Below are 25,334 nucleotides of genomic sequence, written 5' to 3'. Positions count from 1 at the left end.
GAACAAAAGAAAACTAGCCAGCATCAGATTTCTGTCCCATGTATGAAGGAGTTAGTAGTTAGTAAAGGAGAGGACTCCTGTGATAATTGATTGATAGGGCTTTTTGTGTATGTGGGCAGAGTTATCTCTAGTTAATTACTGTTTGATAAAAGTCAGAAATTGAAATTATTTATGAAAACCTGACCCTGGAAATACAAATCCAGTTTGATCTCACTTTGAGTGAATGAAAATATTAGATTTTTGAACATATGCAATTCTGGTAATTCTTTAAAAAATTTTGTTTTTCTTTTAAGAAATTTAAATTTTCAGATCCAGAGAAACCATTGTAAAAAATTGAGTTATCATGGTTTACCCAGATTGTACATGGATTCACAGAGCCACATAAATTAGCCACATAAAATAATAATAATTATTTTTCATATTAATCGAAGGGAAATAACAGGTAGAATGAAAACATATTATCCTTCCAGAAGACTTCAATTGCTGATATAAGTAGCAAGACTTTTTCAATGATATTGACATTTTTATTATTTGGCAGCTCTCCAAAACTGCCACAACTGCCTGAAATGTGAAATCATCTGTAAGAAATGTTACATTAACAGCTGGGTATTCTTCAGTATTGTATTCTGATGTTTTGCTTTGTTTTTATATCTTCTCTCAGTTCTGCATCATTTTGGTATATCAACTTTGCAGAGTTTAGGAAGTTAATAAAGTTTCAGAACCACAGTATTTTACTACATTTGTACTTCATTCTTTAGTATGTACACTATTGTTTATATGTGGTGATATAGACTCCATGTTTATAAATGAGCATCTTTTTTTCTCACACTTTACTTCCCATCATGGCAAAGAGCAGACAAAATTGATTTTAGAAAATTCATGTTATTTTCCATTGCAGACCTTAATCAAATATCATCTTTATGGTCTTTAATTTATCCATTTAAGTGTGTTTAATCAATGAAAAAAATTAGAGCAAGTACAAATTTATAATTACCCCAAATAATACTTCATCTCAATAATAGAATATTCTCACATGCTTTTTTTTAACTTTAATGTCAGCACCTTCACACTCACTCACTAGCATAAAACTTTGTTTATTTTCTCTGTACTGGGGATTGGACCCTTAGGCATTCTACCTCCAAGCCACAACCCCTACCTTATTTATTTATTTATTTATTTATTTATTTATTTGACAGGATCTTGCTAAATTTCTCATGCTTTCCTCAAACTTTTGATCCCCCTTCCTTAGCTTCCTGAGTAACTGGGATTATATGCATGTGCCAACAAGCCTATCTATAGCTAATTTTTAACCCTCTGAAATGTCCTCTCCCTTTTACATTTTAAAGAAACACTAGGGGAAGTTTAATTCTTTGTTACTCTGTAACATTGGTAGTATTAGGACTTGGGGACACTGGAATGTATCCTAAAGAGCCACAATCCAGGAACTGAGCATCCTTCAGTGGATCCTTCAGTTGACCCTGGCCTCCTAGTTTTTAGTTTATCAGTCATCTACATGAGGAACATAACTGTGGTGACTTGAACTGCTCAAATGAGGTCTCATTTGAATCTTGTGCCTTAATAGGCAGAACCTTCCAGGTTATTCAAATCATTTTATCAGATCAAATATCACAACATGAAAATAAAACCTTGTTTTTTATATTAAAATAATTTTATACTACTACACAAAAAGAGATTGCTTTTCTTGAAGTCCTCGCATAAAGATAGATGATAGATATATAATTGATAGATGAATAGATGAATGCTAGATAATAGATAAGATATAGAGGCTACTTTCAATACAAAATCATTTTTTAGCCAATGAGAAGCAAACTGTAGGGTTGCTTATATTTCTGTGCTGACTGCCTGGAGTGCATTCACCCCATCCTCCATTTAAAAATAACCCACAGGGGTGTGAAATGCCTGAGGAAGAAATGACTACCACTACACACAGAGGAAAAGACCTCCTAGTACAGAGACACTTATGTGACACTTGCATTATTGAATGGGGAGTAAGTAGGCAAGCTTCATCTTGCCACCATTTTGAAATCCTGTCTCAGCCCCTGTATGCTATTAAAACTCTGCTCAGATGACCCACCCTTTAACCATTTCAGCAGAGACATGTGTATGCCTCAATTAGCAATTTGGAAGCCAATATAGAATGTTAGATGCCTCTGTTGGGAAAGAGAAGTTGGACAACATTCCAACTGAAATTGTCAGTCCTGAAAATGGAGCCTTTGGCCAGGAACTTATATGTATTCTATGTTCTGTTCTCATATATGCTATAGAATATTAAGATTCTCCCTTAATTGATAAAGATTTATTAGTCCTTCAGAATAAGATAGCCCTAATGTTCAAATAGATACTCCACCATTATATCTCCATAAATATTTTATATTGTGTATACTATATATTATAATATATAATGTGTACTATACTTATATCATACAGTGTGAGACATGGTAGATGCTGAGGATACCATGGCAAATAAAGCAGATCCTAACCCCACTGTGATTATGATTCTATGAACTTGTGGAGAAATGTCACTAAATACACCACTCTATAGTTATAAGGCACAGTTACATGTCATTGGGGTAATTATTGTTCAGTGCCTAGGAAGGCTTGTTGTTCATGATGGTGAGATAAAAAGAGCTTCAAAGAATGTGATTATTTGGGTAAAGGGGACCGAAACTGGCCACTTCCCTTGTCTCCAATCTGTAGGTGGGAATCTTCATTATATAGTAAAGAAATGTACTCATAAAACATCTGAAGAAATTCATCTGCCACATAGTGGGAATGCAGTCTCTCATATATATCACACAAATGATAGCTAATCTAGGAGAAAGAGAAAGATTGTAGCAGAAAATGGAGTCCCATAAAATCCATCTAAAATTGGAAAGGACTCCTTCAGTTCTCCTGTGAACAGATGTGGGTAGAATTAATACAAACAAGTGTGGAGGAAAAGAAAATAGATAAGCAACCTAGTGCCACTATGGTACAATTTGGAAGCAAATACCTTACCTTCCAAGAAGGAAAAGAAAGAGGAGATAGTCATGAATAAAAAATTAACTCCTGCTCCCAAAAGAGGCAAAGACAAATTCCTGCTATTAAGAGGTATAATAGGGGCTGGGGATGTGGCTGAAGCAGTAGCACGCTTGCCTGGCATGCCTGGGGCACTGGGTTCAATCCTCAGCACCACATAAAGATAAAGATGTTATGTCCACAGAAAACTAAAAAAATAAATATTAAAAAATTCTCTCTCTCTTTTTTAAAAAAAAATAATAAAATTTAAAAAGAGGTATAATAAAAGCACCATGAACTTGCCTGATGAATTTTTGGCTGTTTTCTTAAAGGATGAGTAAATTTGGGGTCAAGGTTCAGGCATCTGAATTGTGTATCTGGACTGGAGGCCATATATAAAATTAGCAGTACATTGGTCTTCAAAAATATTGAAATTAACAGTATTGGTGAAATGGAAGCTGAATACGCATTGATATATTGTATTCCTGACAAAGTCTTGGGCAAGTTAACTGCTATTGATGGGTTTGATGGGAAAAACAGTAAGGGTTCAAGCTGTCAACACTTATGCTTCAGTTTAGACACCTGCTGCCTATCCACTACCTGGTGTTCATAGCTCCCATTTTTTAATATGTAATTGATATCCTTATCTTATGGGTAGATTTCCATAAAACATAGTAAGGGAGTTTCATTTTATTGTCAAGAGGTTAAACATGTGAGCTGTAAAGCCAATTTTAAGGAGGCATGCTAAACACTTTCCCTTTGATTTTCCTGAGCTTCTCTGTATAGTCACCACTAAACAGTGCCAGCTCACAAATTGTTATCGAGAAATAAGGGACACCAAACATGAATTCCAAATTGTTATTGAGAGATAAGGGACACCAAACATGAATTGACTAAAATAAACTGTGCTCAAACCAAAGTCCTTTTAACTACCCTATGTGGCCAATAAGAAATCTGGACAGGACTTGGTGCATCTCAATTGGTCTCTAGAAGGAAAACAAACACTCTGATTAAAACAAAATGTATTTTGCCAGTGTAATAAGTCAAAATGGCATCAATTTTGCAATTCCTAAAGGATTGTTATATGAATCATTTATAGGTTTTTTTCTTTTATGAACTGATTTTTTTAATGATTCTAGGGATTTAACCCAGGTCCTTGAGCATCCTGTGTAAATACTCTCAACTAAGCTTCATTCCCAGCTCAACTGCTGGTTCTTGTACGAACTAAATGATATATTAATATTATTGGGGCACAGATACACCCAAGATGTAATTAAGGTGACTATTATAATTTTATTACACAATATTAGCACTACAAAGACAAGGGCATTTCATTGAAATATTGGTATTAGCCACTTGTGCTGTATGCATTCAGAGGATGAAAAAAGGGAATGTATGCCACTTTTCACTATGAACCAACAAATGCTATAATGATTGGGACTCAGTAAGTTACCCAGAAATTTAAAGGATTATGGTTAAGAGTTGTTATCAAAAATAAGCTATGTACCCTTTGTAAGTTACACTTAAAAGCTCTCAAGTGGTTTAGAAAACTAAAAAGCTTTGAGAAATGCAATGTACATTAACCATTGGAGGCAGTAAGTGTTCCCAGAAAATCTAATGCCTATGAACTTCAACTCTAAAGAGATGTAGTGAATGAATTAATGCTATGAATATAAATTTACTACTAATCCTAGTCACTCTTGTAGTTAAATATAAGCATACTGCATAATAGAATGTGCAACTGCAAATAAAGTTGTTATTTTTGTCTATTATCTTAGTCCAGACTTTTTTAGAAAAAAATAATTTAGAAAGACATTTTAAATAACATATTCTAATGGCTCTTCTTTACCTGAAGAAAACACATTTGTTTTCCACTAGATCAAAGTATAAGACTATAAAGGTTTGAAAAGCAAATTTCCATGTCTCAATTTGAATCCCAACTAAAAATATTTTTAGTAAAGCCATGGTAAATGACCTATTTTATCTTGATAGTTTATTTGCATATGCCCTAGCAAATTTGTCCAAAGTTTTAAGTAAACTAAACAGTTTCTTGGTCAGTTACTCTGTTTTCTACCTCTAAGATTTCTAGTAAAATGCATCCTGTGCATTAACAAAAAAAAAAAATTTCTCTACTGGATATTGAACCCTCATTTATTCTAGGGAAGTGCTCTACCATTGAGTTCATCCTCAGCCTTTTTTAAAGACAGGTTTAAGATAGATTTCCCAGCTGTCCCTGGAAATTGTAATCCTCTTGCTTGTCTTCCCAATAACTGTTATTACAGTTGTGCACCCCATGCCTGGCTAATGATTTCGATTTTTGTTGGATGTTGTGTCATGTGTTTCTCATATCAACCCCAATAAATATTTTTGCCATTTTATCTTATGCACTGCTATCATATTTTTCTCTCCATTTGTATACTGTTCCATTACTGTCATTTCTCCCAAAATGGGCCCTTCTGATGATTTTGGATATGTAGAAAAGTGTTTTGTTTATGTGTTATAATGAAAGGGCTTTTACTAGTATAAGTAAGTGAATTTATACTATAATACAGGATCTTTTCTTTCCTTATACATTACTAATGTAGTATACATGTCTTAATTATTACAGTATATTTCTTCTGTATTATGTAAATAGAGTAAGTTGTTCTGATATTTGTGTAGTATTTGCTAGTATGAACCCACCATATTTTACTTTTGCATTCCTATAGTGAATGTTTGGTTCTATTGCCATCATTTCAAAATCTTTGCATGAACATAATTCCCTTGTTAACTTTTCATGTGTTCCTCTCTGGATGTATAATAAGGGTTCCAGTGATACGAGTGAAGTGAATAAATATTTTACCCAGGACTATCAGGCTGCCCACCAGAATGACTGCCCAGGATAATCTAATTATGTGTACTAGGACTCCAGTTTAAGCCATAACCTCACCAGCACTGGTACATCTACTTCCTGATAGAATGAGTTGAGATTGAGCCCTTTTTTCCCTGATTCCTGGTAACATTGAATATATACTCTAGAGTTGTTACATAATTGAGTTTCCCTTTCTGTATGTTTCCGATCAAACCTTTAAAATTTTATATTTTGACTTAATGGGAAACAAGTATGATTTGTTCATTGCCTGTTTTTTTTCAGTTAGGTTGATTACAGTTTTGCACCCCATGCCTGGCTAAAAGATGTATTTGAATGAATTAATGCTATGAATATAAATTTTATTATTAATCCTAGTCAGTCTTGTAGTTAAATATAAGCATACTGCAAGCTCTGTTGGTTTAATGTAGATGTTTGCAAAGTTATATAAAGAAATAGATATGTAGATGTTTGCAAAGTTATATAAAGAAATAGATAGTGTTATGTTTTGTATAAAAGGTGCCCCCCCCTCCCGCCAACCAAGCTCACATTTGAGACAATGTAAAAAGTTTCAGAGGAGAAACAATTGAGTTGTAAGAGTCTTAAGCCAATCGGTAATTTAATCCAATGATAGGGATAAACTGAGTGGTAACTGAAGTGGTAGGAGTGTGGCTGGAGGAGGTGGGAATTGGGGTGTGGCTTTGGGTATATATTTGTTTCTTGTGAGTAGAGTCTTTTTCTCTGCCTCCTGGTCACTGTGATGTGAGCTGCCTTCCTTCACTATCCTTTCCCATCATGATGTTCAGGCTTAGGTCATGCCCTGAGGAGTGGGGCCAGCCTTCTATGGACTAAGAGCTCTGAAAGTGTGAGCCCTCAAATAAACTTTTTCTCCTCCACAATTGTTCTGGTCAAATCCTTTAGTCACAGCAGAAAAAAAAAAATTACTGAAACAGATAGTAAATACTTAGGCTTTGTTGGTGACAATGGCCTTTGTCATAACTACTTTGCCATGAAAGGGCAAAAACATTTCTGCAAAGTTAATGCCTGTATTAGGACCTAAAGCCCAAGACATGGTCCCCACTCATGTTAGGGACGATCACTCAACTATTGCACACTATCATCTTGACACCCATTTGCTGACTCATCTGCTCTCCTACAATGTCATAAACATACCAAGAGCCCAGCATCAGCTCCTGCTGCTGACAGCTCTAGCACCAGCAGTGCTGTCAGTACCTCAGCCTTTGTGACAGCCCCAGCTGTTTTAGGACCAGTTGAGAGCTCCATTCCTGCCACCTTGAAGATTCACTTCTAACGCCTACTGAGCAAGCACTGGAATAGTGAAAAACATTTCATAAATGAGTAATCCCAGTTTTCAAATGTATATTTGCTATGGATGTTAATAAAATTCAAATCTAAATATATATAGGATGACTTCAAAGTCAGGAGAAGAAGAATATATTCTTCTTTAACATCTCTCTCCAAACTACTCACTTTTTCTCCCCTTTTTTTCCTCCCTCCCCAACTTACCAAGTAGCCTTCCATAGCCACAGGCTTTTTATACTCTTGTTTGACTGTCTGAAAAAGTAACTGGAGTATAAATAGAAACAGAAATTCATTTATTTCTGTGGTTCCTTTTAGTTTAAACCAAATTAATTGGTCCTATCCATTATAGATTAATTCTGATATCCAAGAACAAAAAAAAAAAATTTATAAAGATTATAGTCATATTCTTAAATATCTAAAACTAACATTTTTCTTTGTACTTCATAGAAAAATAAATTCATAATTTAAAAATGCACCTTAATTAAAATATAGAGATGATAAATTTTATGTTATATGTTTCTTATCACAATGAAACACTATACAAAAAGTCAATCATAATGCAAAAGGGTGATAAACAATAATTTATTTGTAGATGCTATTAAATTCTTATTAAAATGTATATGTTAGTAATTTTTACTGTTCTCTTTCTTCTGGCAGGTATATTTTGAGCACAAGGTATAGATATGCATTTCTCTGCATAATAAGGAAGTCTGTACTTAGTAAAACATAGTTATATAAAAAGCTGGAATTGTAGTCAAAACCCAAAAAATCCATTGGCCTTGATGTTCACATAGTAACAAGAATATGACATTATTGGTAGAATGAAGATGGTATGTGGAAATCAATGAGGTATATAGGGGAATCCTGTGTAGGCCCAGATATAACAGTCATTGAATCATAATTCCAAAGTTTTCTGAGCTGAAAGGACCTTGGAAATGACCAAATCCATCCCTGGTGTGTTTCAGGGTGTTGGCTCTGCATGTGTTGCTGTGGTGGGACAAGCAGGGTCAGGCATCTGTGTCTTAACAGAGCTCTCAGGAGAATCTGATGCATATACCACTGACTCAACCAGGGAAGTAAAGTGACTTCTGAGTAGAGTGTCTCAGAAATGGCACAGGAGTTACATCCCCAAACCTTTGGTCTCTATTCTAACTATGACCCAAAGCCCCCTGCTGAGACTCCTGAGGTTTTACATTTTCACTAGAGAAGTATCACTAACTTCCAACATCATCAATAACCTCATCAAGATGTGTTTTTATATCATCATAGATTTTTGTCCCCTAGAAATAACACAGGTTATTACAACACATTTTAGATTTCATATTTTAATACAGCATTAATATATATCTGTTATTTATTATAGAATGGCAGACCATGGATTCATCATCTATTAAAACTAGAGGTCTACTAACCTTCCATGCATTTTGAAGGTGAGAAAACTCATACTAGAGATATTATTAACTTTCTAAGTGTTTCAGTAATTTAATTCTCCTTTTCAGATCAATAAATTAGACTGGACTTCTTTACTGTTTGATGAGATGAGCTAATATAACAGGTCAGTTGTTTTGGCTTGGGTTCTTTCATGTGTAATTCAGTTTGTTGTGATTTTTGTGAATATTTTCTATTAAAAATATTTTTTTTTTCTGAACAACAGTATGCAGGCAACTGATCAAAGGCAAAAATATCTGCATTGGTGAAATAAATTGCGGTGTTCCTTTTTAATATTAGGGTAATTCATGGTAAATTAAAGGGGATTTTAAGAATCTTTTTTTTAAGAAGTAACAATTTTAGGTAGGTAATTGCGAGAAGGATAGTAGTTATACAAGCCAAAGCCAGATGATTTTTCCACAAGCTCCACGGAGATGGATCAATGCCTTGGACTGTCAAGTATTCTTCACCAGTACATCTAAAATTCAACACAAAATTTCTGATTACATTTGTAGCATCTGTCAAGGTTTACTCAATATATTCACTATTTCTTTCTTAGAAGCCAATAAGTAACCAAATCGTATGAAATCATCACTTCATATATAATACCTATCATGGAGTGCTTAAAATTTTTCTAAATACTGTGCTAAGCACCTTGCACCTAGTAAGTTAGGGAATTCCTAAAATAACCCAAGGGGGTATAGGTATTACACACATTTCAAAGAGGAGGATTCATTAATAAGAATGAATGAAGTTGTCCAAGTTTACAGTCACACAATGAACCAAGTTCTAGTCTCCTCAGATTCATTCCATTTCAAATTTATAATGCTACTCTCCTCAAAGGAAGTATTGATGAAGGAACTTTTCACCACTCCTAGTGGGTAAAAGCTCAGCTTTAACTGATGACACCTATAGACCTTACTGAGAGCATCAAAAGTTCCTTCTGGTTTGGCTCACCCACAGAATAGTTATCCAAAAAACACAGGCAAGAATTCTACAACTACAGATAGAGGAAACAAATACTTCTAGGCAGTCAGGATCTGTCAGCTCTTGTACCATGATGGTAATAATCATCACAGACACTCCACTACAGAAAGATACCCAGGAATCAGACTTAGGTAGCAGCTGGAACACAGCAAGATGGAGCATTCCTGCCACAAGGTAGAAAAGTGGCTCTTAATAAAAAACACCTTGTGCAGTCACAATTATTGCGTGCTGCCATTCTTGTGCATCTCTTGGAATTCAGCCATTTCAAAAATATCCTTAACCTCTCTGTGCTATTAGAGGAGCTTCTTATTTTCTCTTATGTGAAGGAGCCTTCTGTGAGCATGAAGCCTGTGGTAGTTTCTCCTTATGTGGTCTAATGTTTCCCGTCCATTTCATCCTGACTAAATAGCCTGGCACTAACTTTTTGTCACAAAGACTATGCCCAGCTCAAAACAAAAAGAGTGGGTAAGGAAAACTCCTCTTAGAAGAGGCTTTATCAATCATTAACAATAGGGTTTGTGTTTTTACAAAGACTTAATTCCATACATTTGAGAAATCTAGGAGAGATTGAGCATGCCAGATTCTCTTTCCCCTTGGTAATTTATCTGTTAAAGTCAAAGATAACAGCAATCATAGAAAACAAAAGTAGTATTAAAAATTAAAAATGAGATCTTCTAAATTGATTGAAATTTGCACTTCAGTTTTAATGACATTATTCAAAAATAGATTTTTTTGTAAACTAACTGAAATATGTATTTCTTTCTCTAGAGTATATAGCCTTTGATAAGGAGTATACTGAGTCACTGTATAGACATATACACACACAAACACACACACAACTATGCAGGCTTTGATTTCCCATAAGTGTGAACAAAGAGAAGGGCCGGGATCTCAGCAAAGCAACATTAACCACTTTTATGCTACTGCTATTCTTTGAGCTATTACTAATCTCCAAGGGATGAGCTCACTGGTAGCACAGAATCCAAGTGATCAGAGACTATGATCCTTCACTAAACTGTCAAAGCAATTAATTTCAAAATCAATAGTTCTGAAAAAAATAAGAACTGAATCCCACAACTAAAACATCAGAACAATTTCTCAAAAGGCTCAAAACAAATATTTCTCCACATTAAACTTAAACACAATTTTATGTTCAATACAGGAATTGTATGGGTGTTCATATATATTACTGTACAAGGACTCATATTTTAAGTGATAAAACTTAGAATCAGGAAGTTTTGTTAGCCTTGAAAGGAATCAAATCAGCTTTAAGCCTGGGGGCCTTTCTTAATCACATCATAGGAGTAATCAAACCCTTTGTGACATTGAGCACAAACTTACATCACATAGGTGGAACAGCCACTGCTTTTTGTTGTATTGAGTCCTGGACAAAAGTTTTGTCCCCCAAATTCATTATACTGCAAAGCCTATAACAAGGGGGAACAGAAGTGAAACAGACCTGGATTCCAAAAGTTTCCCAGAAATTATCCCAATGATGTCAAGTCTAATCTTAATTTTGTATTTACAACATGCCAAAGTCTCATATTCATAGTCTATTTCCCAGAAAATACCTTATTTTCCCTGGAAATCAAGAGGCCTAAGCTTGGGATGTTGCTTCCCATTGGCCAAGAAGTCATTCCTTCATCTCTTCCCAATTTTATAGTCCCATAAACACTACAACTAAAATAATACAGTGGTGATCAAAGGTAATGTTGATTTATGATAATTATGTTTTCCTCAAAACTAGTTGTAATTATGTGAGTTAGAAATTTGGTTATACATGGATGGACAGTCACTTTGGAGTTGATTGGCTTGCTAAAGCCAATACAGTTAAGAGTGTATTATGGTCTTATTTTTGCTTCTTCTATTTTCCCTAATTTCTCTACAACCTTCATCTTCTTCAAACAATGAGGTGATTGGGGAAAATCCCATGTGTCTCCTGGAGTTTGTACTAACTGAGGCTAATAGGAGATTTTCAGTCGTAAAAGGTAACTGCTGGATAGGACACCTTCACTGGTCATGGTCAAAGCAATATGGATAGGCATTGTTTATGTTGCATCTAGCTTGAGAATACATTTCCTATGACAGATGAGGACAACTTACCATATAACCACAGTGAGGGATACTTAAGTACTGAATCCATGACAGCCAAGGGGCAAAGTTTCCAAAATCCAGTGAAAAACTTATCAAAATCTAAAAAAAAAAGCAAAAACCATGAAACCATGAATCGGAACAAGTCCAGTGATTTTACGAGAAATTCTAGATAAGTCTCTCCAAGAACTCTAGAATTTTCTATATGTCACGAGCGGCTTCTCAGCCTTGTCTGGTTACCAGGAGTTCCCTTCCGGATATCTGCACTGGACCCCGGACCGCGACGTACGCGAACACCAAGCACGAACTCGATTGCCTTTTGAAATGCTGGTTTATTCGCACACCACACAAAGCAATACACGAGGTGGCTGGCACACAACTGCACGATCTTACTCTCAGGCGATGAGAGTTAGTTGTGGGCAAATACATTGAGTTTCCCTCGCGCTTATATACTCTATATGTTTACAACAAACTTGTTTATGTCTAACTTATCTAACATAAGCACACTACCTAGTTACATCATCAACTTATCTAACATGGGCATACTATCTAGTCATCCTATAACCAAAACATGTTTACAACTAAAAAATCACTTAGTCACTGCAAAGTCCAAAACAAGTCCAAAACAAGTCCTTTTGCTGATTCATGTTGTTTATTCATCCTTGATGTTTACTCCTGTCACTATACACTTCTGCTAGGACCAACTCTTTCTTAAAATTTCTTCAACTTATTCTAGACAGTAAGCTTCATCCTTCATCCCTTGCATATCTATACCTCCACACAGCTAAGATAGTTTATGTATTAAACGAAGGACAATATACCTATAGTCTGTATTATACATTCATTTATTTGAGAGATTCAGGACAATATTATCTATATTATATTTTCCACTTATTTGGAAGATTTGTAATTATCAAGACTAAGTCCTCTAATTTCTCTGTAACTGCACATAAAAGAATACCAAGAAGTACAGTTATCCTTTGGTAGCCCAACGGTATTGGTTCCAGGATATCTAGTCCACAGATACCAAAAATCTGCAGATGCTCAAGTCCCTTATTTTTAAAATGGCATAATATTTTCATGTAACCCACATACATTCTTTATGCATAAATAAAAATATAGTGTGTTTTAAAAATCATTTTAATATTTCCTGATGCCTAATACAACATAAATACTATGCAAATAGTTCATATGAATAGAGCAAAATGACAAAGAAATAAGCACATATACTCATTGTAGACATAATTTTTGCTTTGCATAGTATTGATCTGCAGTTGGTTGGATCTTTGAATGTGGATCCCATGGACATGAAGAGCTGATTTTACTGACTATTCAAATTATACTAAATCATATGTACCCAGTAAGGAACCTGACAGTCTAAGAACAATCCTAAGCATCACATGCCCCTTTCTACTTTCATACAACATGTAATTTGTCATTCACAAGGGTCGACACTATATATCCATTACATTAGGAATCATCTGGAGCTCAGAAAGGAGGCCTTAGAAAACCCAAACCCTAGACCTGATAAACAACACAATGTGGTGAAATACAGCAGGAAACATAGTCAATCCCTCCATTTAAAGCTACCAGAAAGCAGTGTGGCAATGAAGATGCCAGGAAGGACTGCTGGAGACACACAAGAGACAGCTGTGAGGTGCACATAATGTTTGTCCTAACTGGCGTGAGGTACCCTGGGGTATTCGGAGCAATGACAATGCTGTGGTTTTGTCTGCATGTGTTAAAACTGGACCTAACCAACTGCTTAGTATATAAGTCACCATCTCCAAGTAAAATGTGATCCTGGGACTGATTTTTAAATTTCTACATAGAAAACCTTACATAATAATTAATCATATCTTTTATTTGTTGTATGACAGTGTAGAAACTATAAACAAGACATTGCTTTTTCAGTGATTTACATTGATTTTTGCCAAATTTATACATGAAAGAATTAAACTTTGGCAAGAGCTTATGCTAATTATGTATCTTTGAAAGACAACTCCTCCTACTGTAGAAGAAAGGACATGTGTATTAATAGGATAACCACTCCTATTTGATGTCATTGTGTGGCAAAGGTTGGTAACTAGTTTCTGCTGATTCATCATTGTGAGTGCAAAATTTAAGGCATAAAAGATTAAAACTAAGTAATCATTAAAAGCAAAAGTAAGCAGAAAAATATTGATATAAAAAGCATCAGGAACCCATTAATAGGGTGACCTTGTACTATGAGTTTGGGATTTCCAGTGTTTTTAAAATACTCCTTTGCAAAATGCAAAAGTCATTCAAGTTAGACTCCCCATGTGGCACAACTCTGTTAACGTCTCATGGAACTTAACTTTGACCTTGGAGAGTAATGAACCCAACTGAACTACCTCTGCTCTTAACTAGCTGGCAGTTCTCAATACCAGCATGAAAGGCAGACAAATAGCTTATTTTTATGAAGGAAGTGCCTAATCATTTGTCTTCTGGTGTTTGAATTTCCAATATATCAAGGTTTTATAATGTCACCAAGATGTTCATTTAAAAGCTGTTAGTAAGGACATGTTAATTAAGTTTAACATAGTTCACATTAAGCACCAGGAAAAAAAAAAAAAAAAAAAAAACAAGATAAGTGCCAGGAGGAAAGTGGTACATTCTCTAATATAAACAGGATCTTAGTCCATGGCATCCTGAAAGCATCTTAGGTCTATGCACAAAATCCTCAAAGCAGGTTTTACAGGACAGGTGAAAGAGCGGGAAGGAACAAGGGGAAAAATTCCCTCTCAAACAATCACAGTTCACACTCACCATCATCAATAGAAAATATAGTCCCAGAATTGCTGCTGTGAAAAAAATACTGTGAACTCCAATAGCAAGGATCAGGGAACCAGTTGAATAAGCCACCATCAAAATGGTAAGCATCGTTATGAAGAAAGCCTTCACCCCTGGTTTCAATCCTTTGAAAGAAAAGAAAGGGTCAGTCTACCTGCCTAGGTTCCCATGTATTTGACACTTGTGTGTGTGTGTGTGTGTGTGTGTATACATGCATGCACAAATGACAGTATAATACTCTGAAAAAAAAATAGTATCAAGATGAAAAGTTGTCATCCAAGACCGAAATACCCAGGGACATTAATTGCATCGTTCACCACTGTATAACGTTACCACACAGATTTATTACACTTTCTACCAAAGCATATTCCCATATAACACTGACGTTGCCCTATGTGTAATTTTGATCAATTCAGAATTGGTGAGGTGGACACAGGCAACATATCTAGCCAAATTATACTGCCTTCTCCTATTAAAGAAAACTCATCAACAGCACACCCATGTACCCAGACATCTCTACATTATTCACTGTCTGCTATAATGCATTTGTCAGCAAAAAAAAAAAAATCTGGGATCACAATTCTCTATTTTTTTTCTAACAATGGTTTTAATATATGGGAAGGAAAGAGAAAGAATCCATATGCTGAATACCGCTAGACAAATCCTATTACTCTGATTCAGATTAGAGCCAAATGAAGTTTCTTCGACCACCTTATGAACTCTAATGAGTTAATGCTCACCATCAGTCTTACAATGTTGCAATTGCTGCAGGAACACTAATCAGGACTGTGGGGGAGGGGTTAGATTACATAATTAATTATTTATGAAACAACTTTTATTTCTAAACTGGAAGGTTTACACTTTCTCAGTGGTTCTTACTCTGCAGTGTATTGTCAAAAATAGATATTTCTGTGATGTGTGTATGTGTGCATGTGAGTGCATGAGAGAGAGAAAGAAATACATTTACATTCTCACAGCATGAGCCTGGGAAGAAGCCTGAGCATAATGCACGAATGAATGTGTCTATGGCCATTAAACAAGTATTCTTGTTAAATCCCTGAATCCAAAAGTCATCATCTTTCTTTAAATAGGGAAAAGGAGAGGAAGAATAAATGTGTATGTGTGTGTGTGTGTGTGCGCGCGCGCGCAAGTGTGTGCATATGTGTATGTGTGTGTATGTTGTTTTTTTAGCTCTCTCTTTGTATCTGTAATACCTATTTATAGTTTTTCAATTTATACTTTATCTTTATGTAGAGGTATAGGTACAGAGACACAGAGAAAAATTGAAAAGCAATAAATATACCATTATCTCCAGCATAGTCTCAAATATGAAGGGATTCTTTACATGTTTTTGTATGAATCACAGCATTTTACTGACATAAAATGTATTTATAGCTTTGAAAGTTCAGTTGAGTCCAGTACAGTGCCATACACCTGTTATCCCAGGAATTGGGTTGACCGAGAAAGGAGGATTCCAAGCTTAAGGCAAGTCTGAGCAAATTAGCAAAACCCTATCTCAAAATAGAAGTGTGAAAAAGGGCTGGAGATGTAACTCAATGGTAGACGACTTGTATAGCATGTGAGTGGCTCCAGGTTCAATCCTCAGTACTGCACACACACACAAGTAACAAATAAAAATAAAAGAATTTGTGTAGAACAGTATTGACAACTGAACTACCATTTTAGAAAGTGAGGAATGAATACTTGCTCTCCTGGCTTATGACTTGATCTTTCGTTTTGGAAACCTTAAATATGTTTACAAAGAGAAAATGGTTTTCTTTCATTTGTAAGACTACGGACACATCCTCTTTATCTTGTTACTTACCTAACATGAAGTATACTGTACAAGTAAATAGAATGATTGTTAACAAACTCCTGGGTAGAAAATCAGATAACAGTTTTCCAAAGAAGTAAGAAGACACTCTGTAGTATCCACTGATGTACTCTTGTCTGCAGAACAAAAACACATACCATACATCCCAGATTAGTCCAGGAAGGCACAGCCCAGAGGAGACTCTGCTGTGCAGACTCCTGCTGCCACCAGGTCTGACACTGCAGATGTCCAAGGGTTGTAGGCTGACCCCCACCCCCACGTCATTCTCCACTTCAGGTGCAGCCTCCCTGGGGCATCAGCCCCCCCAAGGCTCTTGCCTGGATCCTCTCATAACAGCACTCCTCCTGTGCTGCCCACTCTGGCCCACATCACCCCTCCAGGGACAGAGTCTGCATCTCCTCACTTTCCTCAGAGGCTATATTTCTCCTCTGAGCTGGGCTCTGCTCGAAGAGCAAAACATTGGGCTAATCTCAGTGATAACAGAGGCTTTTCTTCTCCCCACTTATGATTGTGACAAAGATGTCTTTATTATTCTCCAAGGCCCTACATGCAGGTGCAGTTTCCTAAACTCCTTTTAATTTATTTATTTTTAATTTTAATTTATTTTATTTTTACCTTTATTTTATTTATTCATTTTTATGTGGTGCTGAGGATGGAACCCAGGGCCTCGCATGTGCTAGGAGAGCGCTCTAGCACTGAGTTACAATCCCAGCCCTCTCCTTTTACTTTTGCTACTCTCATGAAAAAAAAAGAAAGAAGAAAAAAGACTTCTTCCTTCAATGATCATGTCTTTCAACAATACACCCTTTCAGATATTAAATCCTCATCTTTCCTCTTCTTCACATGGATTTCCTGTATTTTCAAACTCTTCCACCAGTATCTTCATTCCTTCCCTCTCTGATGATTGCTATCCTTGGTGCATATGTAAGCACGGGCAAATCTCCTTTATATTTGAAAATCTCAAGAGAAAAACTGAACCTTTTCTTCTTTTCCTTTGATTCATTCCATTCTTAAATCCACTGAAGGCTGCACAACTTCAATTCTTTGTCAGCTTTATCTACTACTGCTAATTTGCTGATTAACCCACCACTACAATTCTACCTAGCTCCTCAAAATGTTCTTGCTAGAGTCATCTTGATTTGTTATTTTCTAGAAACAAAAAGATAATTTCAGCCCCTCTATTGCTTGCTTTCTCTGCAGCACTGGAATTTGCTGACTACACCTCACCCCAAAACTCACTCTTCCTTTGGCAAGAGGCCCCATACACTTGACTTTATACCCTGTTCATTTTTTTTTTCAGTTAATACTGGTTATCTCTGCACATACTTTGAAAGCTCGTATTGTACATGATAGGTATATATGATTTGTATTGGTCCTTTAAACAAATCAACATATGAAACAAAAGAAAAATACTGATATTCTCCCAATCAGATCCTTGGTCCAATTATGGATATTACCAGTTTAGTCAACAGACATCAAACTCCTTCCTAAAATAGAGATCTACTCACATAAAGAGCTTCTTCTCAAGTGCAAAGGTCTCCTTTGCTGACAGGTTGGGTAAACACTGAAAGCCAATTAGCAGACAGAGTGTCCAGGTCCTGCCAGGACAGAACAGAAACAAAAGAATCTTAGTTTTTTTTTTTTTTTTCCATAAAAAAAGAAAGAAAGGAAGAAGAAAAAAAATTACTATCCTGGTTAAAAGAGAGGGGAAGAATGACCCCATGAGGTCTCTCCCTGTGTAGGGTATAGAAATTCTGTGTGGGAAGACAAAAAAAAAAAAAAAAAACATTCTGGGGTTGGATATTGGCTATAGTTGCACAATGAGCAGGTGCTTGATGCACTGAACAGTAACTGTACATTCAAAAAGGGTTAAAAGGGTAAAATTTATGATGTATACAGTTCAACAATAAATAGATACAAATATATATGAAAAATAAAATTAATTTTTCCACTCATTTTTCAATGCATGAACACATCCTACCCACAATGAATATAATGTTTACTCAATACTTATACTCAAAAAATATGAAATGGATTTTTCCAAGCTTGAAAAAAATAACAGCATTGATTCAAATTTACTTACCTAATCTGGATTTCGGTGCAATCATTTTTTAGGTGAAGGAGAATAGCACTCATAACCAGTCCACCTATGATTGTGGTAATGATCTTTTTAAAAAAGGAAAATGAAGAAGATAAAGAAATAGTTTCAATTAGAAGTGAAAAATGTACACCATTTATGATAAAATATACAGCTTCATAATCAGATTTCACCACTGAGATAAACAATTTACATGGCTTGGCCAAAGTCTCTGAGAGAATCAGAATACAGTGCACACTATTACACTACTTTCTAAATTAAGTTGAACACTAACCTGTTTTTTTTTTTTTTTAATTGAGAGAATAACAGAGCAGATGTTGGAATGGCCAAGACTCCTCTCAGTGTCTACCAAGTATTCCCAGTTCAGGGCCCAGTTCAGGAGCGGGACCTATGAATGTCCTACAACATAGTAGCAAAGCAATGCAGGCACCTGGCAAAGTTGATCTGGGAACAAATTAAAGTCCACGCAGCTAAGCGGGATGACTTCAACTGAGCTCTCAACTCTTCTGCCAGGAAACATGCACATTTTCTACCTGACCATTTCCCATAATCAGGATTGCAACCAGGATCTCACACAGGCAAGGCAAATATGCTCATACTGAGCCACATCCCCAGCACTTTTTGTTTTGCACAGGGTCTTGCTACATTGCCCAGGTTTGTCTCTAACTTGTGATCCTCCTACCTCAGCCTCCTGAGTAGCTGGGAATACAGGCATGTACCAACATATTAGGCAACTATTTTATACTTTAAGAAGTTTCAAGTGAAAATTCTTACATTAGAAATAAGAAAAAGAAAAGAAAATACTCATAATTCTTAAGTAGACTATATCAGAACCCAATTGCTCCCACATAAGAATCTCACAGCAAAATGAAAAGAATCTTTCAGATTACCCTCTCTATAGAGGTCCTGTAATTAGGCAGCAAGTTTTTGAATGAACGCCAGGAAATCCATCTGAGTTGGTGACAGAAGGAGGTGACGTAGGTGGTTTCCATGAAGGCTGGTCTCCTCTTCTTAAGACCACCTGAGAGTTCTTCTAATTCAGCTTTTGTGTCTTTGTACAGGGAGGAGTTAGCATAAAACTCAGCTAATGTTTTTGTAACTGTTTTTTCTCTCTTAGGAAATTCTTCATTGTGGATGACTTTAGAAGAAAAATAGATAAAGAAGGGAAATATTATTAGCAGACAAGAACTGACTTAACCCAATTTTCTGTGACTCATTTATGAGATAACAATTTTATTCTAAAGCTATCACGAGTGTTGTCATTGATGTAAACATTAGTAAACATAGCTAATTGGCCAGATTCTGCCATAATCATATGGATAGAAAAAACTCACTCAACCTTTCCCGAACAATTTGGATCTCAGTTCTTGAAACAGACTTCTTACCACAAAGAGTTATATTTCTTAGTATAAAACCTTGTCCTTATTTTCTACTAGGAGAAAATACATAAAGTACCAAATTTTTATTATAAAAGTACAATAAATAATAAGCAATTTTATTTTTAGTGAATTTTCCTCTTACAATAACAGCATCATAATTGCTCATTCATAAATTGAATATAAAACACAGCACTCATTGACAATAAAGTCTATCTATTGGCTGGCATCAGAACATGGCATAAACGTGAATTCACAAAGCTAAGTTTTAATGAGCCACCACATTGCTAAGCTTTGGTCAAACCAATTAGGCAAATATCTGTGAATCTAAAAGATTCACATACCTTCATGGTCTTCTTCCTCTCTGTTTAATACCACAGCAGAGGAAATTCCATAAATGACGTCCAGGAAGAAGTCAGCAGGGTCATTATGGGGCTCACAGGAATAACCTGTAAAAGGAGACACCCCAAGAACTCAGCGTGATGGTCTTGGAATGTAAACAGGTCTCATTTCCAGAGGGTGATGGAGGTGAGGCTAGGGAAGACAGAATCTTAAAATTTCTCCCTCCTCTTCTTGCTCTCTTCTCACCTCACAAATTTGTACTTTCTTTCATCCTATTCATTCATGCAGACTTTCAACAACATTCTATCTGCCAGCAATACATGTGTGGGTATCATAAATCATGAAACTCGAACAGCTATCAATGTGCTCTGGTGCTTCCCAGTACTAAGCTTAGTACTTCCAAGTAAACTTAGTACTTCCCAGTACTAAACTTTAGTACTTCCCAGTACTAAAACTAGGTCCAAGAAAAAAAGTATTAAAGGCCTGGATACAGTATGTTTTTGAGTTCACGTAGGGACTGCTGAAACTTCCCTGTGTATGCAGCAATGACTGCTTCTCTGCCTACTGAATTTGGAGGTGCAAATGATCACCTCACATGCTGCCATATTCCAAATATGGAGCAGCATTCTTGAGAATATGAGCAGCAGGTTATACCTGAACTGCCACCTCAGCTTCTTTTGGCACAATCATCTGAAGAGAGCCTGAAGTCTGACTCTCAAATTCATCTCCACTGGACTCTCCAGACTCTAACATGCTTGGTTAGATTTATTTTATTTTATTTTTCAAATAGTTTGTTAGTTATTGATGGACTTTTATTTTATTTATTTACTTATGATGCTGAGAATTGAACTCCGTGCCTAACACACTCTACCACTGAGCCACAACCTAAGCCCAGGTTATATTTAAATGACAGAGATTAAAATAAACAAATAAAAAATTAGCTAGTGAATATTCACTACTGCATTTGGAGTCATGGAGAAACACGTATGATCATCTCCAAATGTCTTTAAGTAGATTTTTGGATCCATTTTTAAAAAGCACATAATTCAATATGAAATAGAACCAGGCAGCTCAGAAACATTGGTTCATTAAAGATGAATTTAGAACCACACATTCTATTGACTATTATTCACACCCATTCAATTCATAAATCTTAAATATAATGTTCCTAGAAAGTGGTGTAGCATCTTCATAAGCCCTCATCAAGGCAGAGCAAGATCACTGCCAAGTCAACATAGAAAAACCACAATTGGTTCTATGATCAAGAAGAAAGTAATACTGGTACTTTCCAAAAATATTGAAATGACAGAATAACTAGATGACAGTACAACCAGTTAAATAATGAACTTTCAGGAAAAGACCATTGTTAGGGTTGGGATTTGAAGTATTTCCTTCCCCAGATTCATATGTTTAGAACTTGGTCCCCAATGTAGCAATGTTGGGATGTGGGACTTTTAGAAAATGATTGGATCATGAGGACTATAATCTCCTTAGTGAATTAATACATGTGATTAATTAAAAATATGAATAAATTACTAGGAGATGGGACCTAGATAGAGGAAGTTGGTGAGTGGGGCCATCTCCTTAAAGGTTTTATGTTTCCCTTGCCCCCCCCCTCATTCTACTTCCTGGATGTCTTGAGCTAAGCAGCTTTCCTGTGCCATGTCCTTCTGCCATGAGGTTCTGCCTTATCACAGTCCCAAAGTAAGGGAGCCAACTGAAGGTGAACTGAAACCTCTGGAATCATTAGTCAAAATAAATCTTTCCTTATCAAAGTTGATTTTCTCATGTATTTATCACAGTGATGAAAAGTCGACTATCAGAAAATATGTACCAAGAAGAGGAGTCATTGCTGTGACTGTGCCTACCCATGTGGTTAAGAAGCCTTTGGAAGTGACTTGCAGGAGAAATCTGGAAAGGTTTTGTGATGATAGCTACAGAAGCCTTAAGATATTTTAAACAGAGCTTATTGAACAATTCTGGTGGGAGGTCAGAAGACCAGAATGCACATAGGAATGCAGACAGTAAAGATTACATTCATGAGTTTCAGATGGAAGTGAGGACTCTTTGGGGAACTGGACTGGAGGCCATTAGTAATACATCCTGGCAAAGAACATGTGTACACTTTTCCATGTCCTTAGGCTTTGTATGAAGTTGAATTTAAATGTGATGGACTAATTAATCTGGTGGAGGAAATTTCAGTGCAGCACAGCATTTTGATCTGTTTGACCATCTTTATAATAAAAATCAGGACTAAATATCAAAGCAGAAAGATTTTGAAAATTTTGTAGTTTGGCCAGAATTTGGCATGACTAAAAGCAAAACAAGTATTTCTCATAGAGACAATAGGAGAGATGCCTTGAGGGCATTCAGGAATTGACCAACCTGCATAACAGGCTCAATAGTGTACAAATGAAAACATGTTGAAAGACTTTAAGAAGAGTCCTTCGCACAGGGGTGCCTAAGAAGTTCTTTCCCTAGGATTCCTTTCACCCTGTGTTATGGTTTGGATGTGAGGTGTCCCCCAAAGGCTCACATGTGAGATAATGCAACAAGATTCAGAGGAGAAATGTTGGGTTGTGAGAGTGTTAACTCAATCAGTGATTAATCCCCTGATAGGGATTAACTGAGAGTAAGTGAAGTGGTAGGGAGCTGCTGGAAGAGGTGGGAATTGGAGGCGTGGCTTTTCTATCTGGCATGTGAAGACCTGTATCCGCTTACTGACCATCATGTGAACTGGTTCCCTCTGCCACACTCTTCTGATGTTCTGCCTCATCTTGAGCCCGGGGGAAAGGAGCCTGCTGTCTATCCATTGAGACCTGTGAAACTGTGAGCCCAAAATAAACTTTTCCTCCTCTACAATTGTGCTGATTAGGTCTTTTAGTTGCAGTGATGAAAAAGCTAACTAAAACACCCTGCTTAGCGGCACATGCATTCAGAACTGCTGCAACCATGGTTCAAGAGGTCCAGAATAGAGCTGTGGCTGGTTGTACAGTTTGCTGTCATCCACATGATGCTGGTTTTGCAGGAATGCAGGATGCTAGAGTTAGAGGAGTCTCTCAGACTTCAACAGAGAGTTCAAATGAAGGCCTGAGAACCAGATAGTGTGTTTCAGAGTTGGAATCCCTGAAGGTGAACCCTGAGAAGGCAAAGTGTGAAACTTTGAGAGTGAAGCAAATGATGCAGTGGAATTCCAGGAATTAAGAGATCCCTAGAATGTAGAATGTCTCCCAAGGAAAGCTGCAGACTAGCAGCAGAACCAGAAGAAGGAGCCATAGGGGTTACAACAAGTAAGGACAGAGGCAGAGGGGCTTCCCCAGCCCTAAGAGCCCAGATCTTGCTACCATTGTCTCAGAAACTAAATGTAGACCTACAGAATTTAATGTTTTCACTGCTTTGGTCCAATCCCTTCATTCTATGTGCCTGTTTCTCCCTTTTAGAATGGGAAGGTTTACTCTGTCATTATATGTTGGAAGCATAGAACTTTTTTTTTTTTATGTAAGAGTTTACAGCTAAGGTTTTGTCTTGAATCTCAGAGGAGACATTGAAATTAGACTTTTGAGACCTGGTAGAACTGTTAAGGCTATGGGGATTCTTGGGACTGAATGCATTTTGCATTATGAGATAGGCATGAGTTTCTTGGGACCAGGGTAGAAATTTATGGTTGGCATATGAAGTGTCCCACAAAGATTCCTGTGTACAAGGCTTGGTCCTCAGTGGAAAAATGTCCAGAGGCGGGGCTTTTAAGAAACAATTGGATATAAAAGTTCTAACTTCATGTGGATTAATCCATTTGATGTATTAATAATTCCAATTATTCCTACTGGGAGGTGGGACCTAGTTGGAGGAAATAGGTCACTGGGAGCATGCCATGGGAGGATCTGAAATTGCATTCCCTTCCCCTCCCCTCCCCACCTCTCCCCTCCTCTCTGGTCATCATTGTCCCTGCTCCTCCTCCTTCTCTTCCTCCTCCTTCTCCTCCTCCTCCTCCTCCTCCTCCTCCTCCTCCTCCTCCTCCTCCTCTCCTCTCCTCTCCTCTCCTCTTCTCTCTCCCTCTCCCTCTCCCCTCCCTCTCCCTCTCCCTCTCTCTCTCTCCCTTTCTGCTTCCTAGCAGCCATGAACTGAGCAACTTTCCTCTACCATATTCTTCCTCATGAGATTCTTCGTTGTCTAAGCTCAGGTCCAAAGCAATGGAGCCAGCTGACCATGGACAGAAGTCTCTGAAACTGTGAGCCAAAATAAATTATCTTTTTATAAGTTGTTTTTCTCAGGTGTCTTGTCACAACAATGGAAATCTGACTACCAATCAATGATAACTAAGAATCATAACATACAGGTCCAGTAAAAATACTCAGATGCACACACACACACACACACACACACATGCATACTCAGATAGGAGAGGAAAAAGAAAGAGACCTAAAAATCAAGCAAGCACTGCCAAAATGAAGAAAAATTCTGGCACCAAAGTAACCAAAGATGTTTTAGGGTGGTGGAATCCCAGGTACCTATATATTATCAAACAGCACTCCTGTGGACTCCTCTGCTCTCTCCCAACATAGGATGAATGAAGGATCAAGTACATGCAAAAAGTCTACTACACCTGCTGATGAGAAGTACTCCAAAGCCTTCTGTGCAGGACCATGGTACATTAATTTTCCTGAAGCCAAGATGGTGAGGCTGTCAAACAGCTTGAAGATGAAATAGTGAGGTCTATGAATAGAGAAGATAACCGTTCTTCCCTGCTGAGAAATCCTAAGTTAAAAGGGAAAACAATGAATCATTAAATATATGAATCCTGAACTTCTTGGTAAAATATTTTATTCTTGCTATTAGACCATTTGTTCCCAGTTCCACTTGATTTTCTCTTATGAAGTTCTCATCTCATTTTATATTATCTACATGATTACTGGGGAAATGAAATTCAATATTTTTATTAAAAACACTAGGACATGGGCTGGGGATGTGGCTGAAGCAGTAGCTCACCTGGCATGTGCTGGGTGCTGGGTTCAAACCTCAGCACCACATAAAAATAAAGATGTTGTGGCCACCGAAAACTAAAAAATAAATATTAAAAATTCTCTCTTTCTCTCTCTCTCTCTCTCAAAAAAAAAAAAAAAACAAAAAACAAAAAACTGGACTTCTTAAAGGATTGTGAATCAACAGTCTGGAATC

At 36.7% G+C, this 25,334-nt stretch overlaps 1 protein-coding gene and 1 long non-coding RNA gene across 2 annotated transcripts in view; one reads left to right on the top strand and one right to left on the bottom strand.

Annotated features, from left to right (window-relative positions):
• Window positions 1-8,588: 8,588 nt before the first annotated feature.
• LOC139706423 (uncharacterized) lies at window positions 8,589-24,807 on the top strand. The gene is made up of 3 exons (XR_011707991.1): window positions 8,589-8,619; window positions 21,962-22,078; window positions 24,722-24,807. It is a non-coding gene; the product is annotated as an uncharacterized lncRNA (long non-coding RNA).
• Window positions 8,884-25,334, bottom strand: part of LOC139706421 (broad substrate specificity ATP-binding cassette transporter ABCG2-like) — a 41,415-nt gene continuing 24,964 nt past the window's right edge. The window contains exons 7-16 of the mRNA XM_071614435.1: window positions 24,763-24,914; window positions 20,162-20,266; window positions 19,332-19,579; window positions 18,427-18,509; window positions 17,852-17,941; window positions 16,335-16,459; window positions 14,486-14,634; window positions 11,708-11,797; window positions 10,946-11,031; window positions 8,884-9,095 (exon numbers count right to left, since the gene is read on the bottom strand). Coding sequence (XP_071470536.1) covers window positions 8,924-9,095; window positions 10,946-11,031; window positions 11,708-11,797; window positions 14,486-14,634; window positions 16,335-16,459; window positions 17,852-17,941; window positions 18,427-18,509; window positions 19,332-19,579; window positions 20,162-20,266; window positions 24,763-24,914 — 1,300 coding nt within the window. The 3' untranslated portion in view covers window positions 8,884-8,923. The remainder of the gene's footprint in view (window positions 9,096-10,945; window positions 11,032-11,707; window positions 11,798-14,485; window positions 14,635-16,334; window positions 16,460-17,851; window positions 17,942-18,426; window positions 18,510-19,331; window positions 19,580-20,161; window positions 20,267-24,762; window positions 24,915-25,334) is intronic.

Source organism: Marmota flaviventris, chromosome 7 (assembly GCF_047511675.1).
Source record: "Marmota flaviventris isolate mMarFla1 chromosome 7, mMarFla1.hap1, whole genome shotgun sequence".
NCBI classification, from domain to species: Eukaryota; Metazoa; Chordata; class Mammalia; order Rodentia; family Sciuridae; genus Marmota; species Marmota flaviventris.
This window is presented reverse-complemented; position numbering and strand designations above follow the sequence as displayed.